Below are 7,381 nucleotides of genomic sequence, written 5' to 3'. Positions count from 1 at the left end.
TTCAGTGTGATGGTTTTTTTGCAAGTGTGTATTTTAGGGTGTGGTTTGTCATTGAAGTTTACTGAAAGCAACGTCGTTACGTGGTGTTGGTTGAGCGATAGCGCGGGAGGATCGACGAATTCTTTAGCCCTACGTCGGATTCTTGCAATGACCGATGAGATACGATCCGAAAGCTCCGATAATCATCTACGATTAGCTATTCTTATAGTAAACTGCAAAAACAGTCTAACATATGTACGGTACGGGTTCAAGTTATATATTTAATATTGCAACGAAAGAAGCATGCAATCTGGCGATTATTGAGAAACAGGAGAATGAAAACTGATACGTTTGTATTGGTAACATGTGGTTGGCGGTTACTACAGAAACACGAATCCGACACCGGTTAAAAGTGAATAAATCCCATCCATGCGCTACTGTACCAGGCGTTGACTTGTCTTTGAATGCCTGCTTAATCGTGGCCTTGGGTCGGTCATCCTTAGAAGTGCGATTTTAAAGACCAACCGAAGCTGCTGGGCTGGCAGTCAAAAAATCAATCAAGTCCTTGGAGAGGTATTATGGAATAGAGCGTTGCAGATTTTTATCATTCGATCGCAGGTATAGCCGCTGTCAAAATGACCGAGTTGATGAAGCGTAGACCGACTACTTCCGGCGAAAATTGGTGACGTTGTGTACTACGCGGCATGCCTGAGAATTGGTACTATTTCCTTTCTCCAAAAGCTATACGCAATCCCGCCTGATTTGCCGTTATAATCAGCAAATAATTTTCGCGACAAAAGATATATAGCACCCCTTTGTGTTCGACGTAAAATACACTTATAGTGCTTAGATCAAGTCACTATACCTTGGGCTTGCCATACGTCCTCTTTTTTGACTTTTTTGAAATTGTCCTCGGAGGACGCCCTTTTGTCCTCTTTTTTGAGATTTTGTCCTCTTTTTTGAAAATTGAGGTCAGATTTAGAGGAAATTGCGAGTGATATGCCGCAAATTAGCGCAGGAGTGAAGCTCCGGCGGGTATTTCGGAGGGAAAACGGTGATTTTAGCTCTGAGCGAAAAGAAGACTTTTTTTTTTAATCAGCCGATCACGAAGTGGGAAAAATTTGCCGGTTTTTGAGAATTCTTCTCCAGTTTTGCATGTCTGAAATTTCTCAAAAAGTGTCCTCTTTTTACATTTCCAAAATATGGTAAGCCTACTATACCTTCAATTCAATTCAATGCTACAATTTTTATCATTTCAATACACCACAAGACTGCGATACAATGAATGATAGAAAGGTGTCGAAACGACTTGGAGTAGTCCTCGAAATCAGACACCCACCTGGCCTAGGCGATGCAAAAAAGGAGGCATGCACAATATTGCACATGCACAATGCGCACTGAATGAAAAGTGAAAGAACATAACATAAAAAGTGACAGAAAAAGGTGACATGTGTAGGAAGGCGAGATCGATGTGTCAGGTCGTGGTCCAGTTAACTATAGTAGGCCACTTATTGAGTTGAGTCATCTCTAGTCATTGCACAATTTGACTCGAGTCAAGTCACTTGATTTTTGGACGTGTGACTCGCCGAGTCAAGTTGAATTTTCAAAGTACGAGACATGATCAAGGTGCATTTTGCTAACTGTTTTAAATACAGATGAAGTCACCATATATTCTGAATCAAGGTCCGAATAAAAAGTTGATTATACACGCAAAAAGGCGCTGTATCGCTCACGCATACGTAGAACTGCTACAACTACGCAAATATAGCGGTAGCTAGGCCTATAGCCTCCGCAGTCTATACAATTTATCAGCCAAAATACAGGACGACGAACGCGCGGAAAGTTCAAAAAATGATCAATACCCAATGTGATACCCAGCTACCCTAGCTATACCCACCTACATCTCCATGATATAGGCTACAATTATAAACGTGCGAACGATATTCGTTCGCTTTAGTTTAAATCAGTGGTTCTTAACCTTGCCCCCAGCGCCCCCCAGGGGGCGCTGGCGATTTTGAAGGGGGGCGGAAACGCTCAGGGGGCGATATGGGGGGCGCTGGGCTCAGGGGGCGGTATGGGGGGCGCTGGAGAAAAATGGCTTCGCAGTAGATAATGTGGTGATAGGACATATCCTTAATGAGTATTCAGAGCAAATTAACACCGAAAACTTCGTTACATATAGCCTTCAAAATACATATAGGTTTAATTGTCAATGGGCGCCTAAATGACTGACACCGAATGCTCATGTCTTGGCAATCTGAACCCCAGAAGACGAATTCCATCTGGCAGGGAAAAATTATATGTCAGTGAAGAAATACCAATCTGAAATCGTGTGCGTGTTTTAGTTTAGTACGATTGGGCGACAGGGATATTCCTGTTGGGCGATATCCCCGTTGAGCGATTCTATATTTTTTGATATTGCAGACAGGGGGTCACGAAATAACATCATGCAACGAAGTCATACCAACGGGTTCGCCCGCCCGAATATGTTTAATTATTAGTAACGGGCCCTAGTTGCCAAGAAACCTCACAATGTTCGCTTTAAGTTTTGATGAGTCTGCGCACACTCAACAACTCACTGCGCTAAACCCTGGACAACAGTGCGTATCGACTAAAAAAAGGTAATAACTTCGGATTTGTTGTGCGCAACGTAGATTTTCTGTGCGCAGAGACCGTGTAAGCACTGCGCACGTGCGCAGCTTAGAGGGAACATTGCACCTCACTCAGCTCTACCGGTAAATGTGTTTACGTGAGCAGAGAGAGGATAAAAATTAATCTCAAGTTACATGCAATACCTGATGATATTGACCAATTCAATCATTAATTAGTGAAATTTTTCGCGCTTCGCGCGACTAGCCGCCTCAGTGAATGGACACCCAACGTAGATACCTAACAGGCTTTCAGCAAATAGAGGACAGCCTAATGGGGGTCTGGGAGTGAAGTCCCCCGGAAGCTTGGTTTATCACCCGATGGGGGCCCAGGACAAACGTTTTTTGTTTGGGGGGGGGGGGGCTGACGAAGGGCTCTTACGGCCCTGGTAACGGATAATTGTACCTGCGGGCACGCCCGAATATGTTTAATTATTAATTACATGCCCTTTATCTTCCTACACAACAGCCCACTCAGTTTATCGCGACTTATATATGTAATTACCACCTATTCATTCATGCATTATAGAAAATTTTGGTACCTAGGGCGACCAGGCCACACAAACTTTGCTGACCATCGAAATCACGATAGGGGGTTCGTGGGGGCGAAGCCCTCATAAGTTCGGTTTATCACGCTATGGGTGCGCAAGGCAATCGTTTTTAGGGGGTTGACGAAGTGCTGTTACGGCCCTCCCTCTTACTCATTGTCTTTATTACATTCCTTACATTATGAAGTTGGGAGGGGGGCGCTGGAGCACGATAATTTTTGAAAGGGGGCGCTGGAGGAAAAAAGGTTAAGAACCACTGGTTTAAATCATACAATAGGGTTGGTTAAGCCAAGATGAGCAAGTTCACGACAAGGTGCTGTCGTCTCCGATTTGCGAACAATTTATTTGTGATATAACAATGGAGGCTCGATAAAACGCATAATAATCGAGTGATTGGTTAGCAATCCGAATTTATACAACATTCAGTCGATATCGATTAGCTACTTGATACACTTGAAATTGACAGGTAAATTTTGCTTCGAGTCACGAGTCAATCTGCATTTCTGAAGCGTCGAGTCAAGTCAAGTCATTTTTGCAAAGTGACTCGAGTCATCCCAACACTGAAAATACGCGTACGCGTTTACTCGTATGTAATCACGTGTTACGATGTACTAAATTCTCGTACGCTTGAGATAGCCTACTCGTATTCCCGAATTATTGCAGAAAGTCACTCACTTTTTGGCATCTAGTTTAACTCGCTACTCACACTGCGAATTGTGCGTTGAGTGACGCTCTCATTCGTTTGGTCAATGGTCATATCTTATTGTGGGTCGCACATGGCAACGGGGATGAAAAGTGGGCCGCGAACTGAAAAGGTTGGAAAGCACTGTAATGCATTGAGCTGGTGGTGGCGCTCACGCGCTATCTAACCGGCCAAGAATTGTGCCGGCTCATTGATAGATGAAGGTTGGTGATGCTGTCAGCAATTTTATCCAACTCCGACAAGTGCGAAATTCCCGTTTCTGTTATATATGGTTTTGCTGTCGCGTCATTTTGTAAATATTACCTGAGGTGCTGTCGCTTCGCATGTGTAAAAATCATCAGTCTATTGCTCCGCCGTGATTGTGGGCACCCAGAGTTCCGAGAAGTAGATCGGTTGATGTTCCCGGCCAAAATTTCGCATTACCTTATCGTCTAACCTCCGGGTACGTACAAATATGATTGACACAAGAGTAAACATGCTGGCACGGTTATCTTGAATATGATCATCTCATACGTAAGTCACTCACGAATTGGTAGAAGCGGCGGCCGGGAACGAATCAAAGAAATTTGATCGGGTTTCGGGAACAGTTATCAACATCAGCGCGGTGCAGCTACCATGCAAATTGAGTTTTACATGGTGATCAAATCTTGTCGCAGGGCGGGTATAAGATCAGGCTGTACGCGAGGCCGGGTGTCAGACTAATATGGCTCGTCAGTTTGCCTGCTTGTTATTGTAGTTTTAGTTCTACATTTGTACAGTTTTAGTTATACATTTGTACAATCCCAGCTTGCTAGGTATGAAGATTGTATATATGTAAACATTGAGGAGATATACGTCGTGCACTACGAGCATTGACACGATTATTGGCTTTGGTACATTTCAAATATCGCCAGAACCTCAGTGCGTGACCTTGTGAGAGATAGCTTTTATACGCAATATGATTGCAAACGCAGAGAAGACATTGGAGGCGTAACTATTGTGTCTCACAGCCGCGAGCCTCTTAATTAATACGCGAACACGGGAGAACTGACTCGATTGTGCAATGTATTGTACATACCTCATTTTGTTTACGATATTCGTCGTACGCCTCTAGAGTTTATTTGGTCGTTGACTGCGGATCTTTGTATCAGCATTGCTCTACTCTACTGAATGTATATAGTCTGTCTCTGAAATTCGTGTTGAACTGAACTGTCAGCAAACTACAGTACAGAGACATGGGAGTGCTGGGATGTTGTATCATCCTGAACATGTTATGGCTTCGCGCGCATTCCAAGTTCGTTCTAAACGTGACAGTTATGACTCCCGGAGTCGAAGCCCTTCGTAATGTACTGAGGGAATCTGAGATGCAGCTCGATAATGTAAATTTTTCCGAAGAAGACCTCTCCGATGAAGACGGGTTCATGAATGGAATGGTAACGGAGTACGATATGAGTCCCGAAATAAATTGTACGAATTTGACAAATTTCAATGAAACGCTCGCTTGTTGCATGAATTCGTATCACTTTTATCCCTGGTCATATCCGTTCGTTAAACTGGCGCTGGATGTTGCAATGAAGAAGATACGGTCAGATGGAATAGCCGGCGCGTTCGACATAGATCTGCAATTTCGTGATTGCGGCGACGGAAAAGGACGCGCTTCCACAAGGTGTGTAAATCGGTTGCCCTATGAGCATGAGCAATGAGCATGAGCATGAGCATAGAGCATGCGATACAACGAAAAACGACAGACCACCATGCGTGACTTTGCCATGTGTTTTCAAAACACCAAAACGTACCCAACCCCCAAATCAACACTTACATATATCCTAACCCCAAACCTAACCCTAGCCCGATCCTGAATCTTAACTATACCGGGACCTACCCCTAAATTTTACCTACATGCTCATTGCTCAAGTGTCGCATGCCCGATTGTTGCATGGTCAAGTGTCGCATGTTATTATGTCCACGTACCGTGTAAAGGACTATAAATCTTCGTAAGCATGAAATGATCAGCTATATCTTCGGGGCTGGCGGGCGGCTGGATTTCGGCTGGTAGACATTAAACAATGCTCGCTTCTAATACAACAGTTTTTGCAATGTTGTATCGCCACACTCTACTAGATATATTTGGTAATTTGCAATATCACAGTGATACACGGTATTCATTACAAATGCTATTCAACTCAAATTTTCCGCTATTTCGACGTCTAGAATCTGTGCCATAATCGGGCAAGCTCATGGCATGCGAAAGTCAATTCAGATTGCGGCGTCTGTCTGCTGTAGAGCCAGTTTGAAACGTGAAAATAAATTGATATGCTTTGCTTCGCGAGCCTTCCAGATCCTACATCATGAACAATATAATGTATTTAACCTTGTTGAAGAGCTGGTACGACATGGACTTTAAGCGTTGGGAAAAATTCAGGTAGATAGAAAGTACGGTGTAGGATGACGTGCAGGATCAGCTCAATGAATTAATTTGCAAAACATGCCCGCCTGGGAGAATGAAAATAAAATCATAAAACGCAAAATACTTTCATTTTAATCCACTATATCCCAACAAATTAGAATGTTCAATCGTCATCCTTGCGTTTCTTCAATTTTTGTCTTTGGCTAACCGGACTATGCTTCACGCGGCTCTCGCCCCCATAAATTTATACGAAGACGAAAAACAAATTTGTCTTACGCGAATGAACAGGTTAATCCTCTCCTCCTTGTGTAATTTCGCAAAAGGGCGATATAAACAAAATTAGGATCCGAACAGTATAACTTCAGATTCGAAGATGAAAATTAATCGGTTGAATATCAATTACATCAGACGTTTAACAATAGCTTCCAAACGCTCAATAGACAGTTGGAAGTTAGGTGAGCGTTATTTGGAAACTAGGCGCACCAATTCGCCTGGGTGAGCGTTATTTGGAAACTAGGCGCACCAATTCGCCTCCCCGTATTTTAAATTTGAACCGGCACGATGCTGAAGCACAATAAAAAGTCTATTAGCCACCCTTTAACATCACATTGGGCGCCCACAATTATCATGCCCGTAGGGTGTTAAAATACTAATCAATGATTAAATTCTTTAGTAGAATTTTGGCATGCATTCAGAAGGAAACTTCTCACGAGTCACATTTGCAACGATCAAATTACAGGGCTCGCGCCCCATGAAAATAGGCTTCTACCAGATGTCGGGACATTTTCTCCGTTCAGAGTTACTGAAATGAACCCACCAAAACATATTTCACGACTTCCCCGTCAGTATTCAAGTATCAAGCATCATTCAGGTCATAAGAATATTTCAGGAAATGAAAAATGATACAATGAAGCATCAATATTCTATATAATTTCGAAATAGCCATATTCGGCGATCAACCGCAGGGCAACAATGGCAAATCCGTTGCACTGCATAATTGCATTCTTTGTCATCAAACCTGATATATTTCAAATTGCTCACTAATACATTTCCGGTTAACTACGCATCTTTTCCCCACGCTATTAGGTCCAATAATCGCCCGTCCACGATGATAGCT

At 43.1% G+C, this 7,381-nt stretch overlaps 1 protein-coding gene across 2 annotated transcripts in view; it reads left to right on the top strand.

The window, feature by feature from the left end:
• Nucleotides 1-4,367: 4,367 nt before the first annotated feature.
• LOC145459454 (atrial natriuretic peptide receptor 1-like) overlaps nt 4,368-7,381 on the top strand; it is a 34,909-nt gene continuing 31,895 nt past the window's right edge. The window contains exon 1 of one of the 2 annotated variants that reach the window (XM_080338089.1): nt 4,368-5,523. In XM_080338089.1, coding sequence (XP_080194215.1) covers nt 5,093-5,523 — 431 coding nt within the window. In that variant the 5' untranslated portion in view covers nt 4,368-5,092. The remainder of the gene's footprint in view (nt 5,524-7,381) is intronic. The other variant, XM_080338088.1, reaches the window with a different exon arrangement.

This window comes from Botryllus schlosseri, chromosome 16, assembly GCF_051294905.1.
Source record: "Botryllus schlosseri isolate E-star chromosome 16, Bs_hap1, whole genome shotgun sequence".
Lineage (NCBI taxonomy): Eukaryota > Metazoa > Chordata > Ascidiacea > Stolidobranchia > Styelidae > Botryllus > Botryllus schlosseri.
The sequence above is the reverse complement of the archived record's forward strand: the minus strand, read 5'-3'. Positions and strand labels throughout refer to the sequence as shown.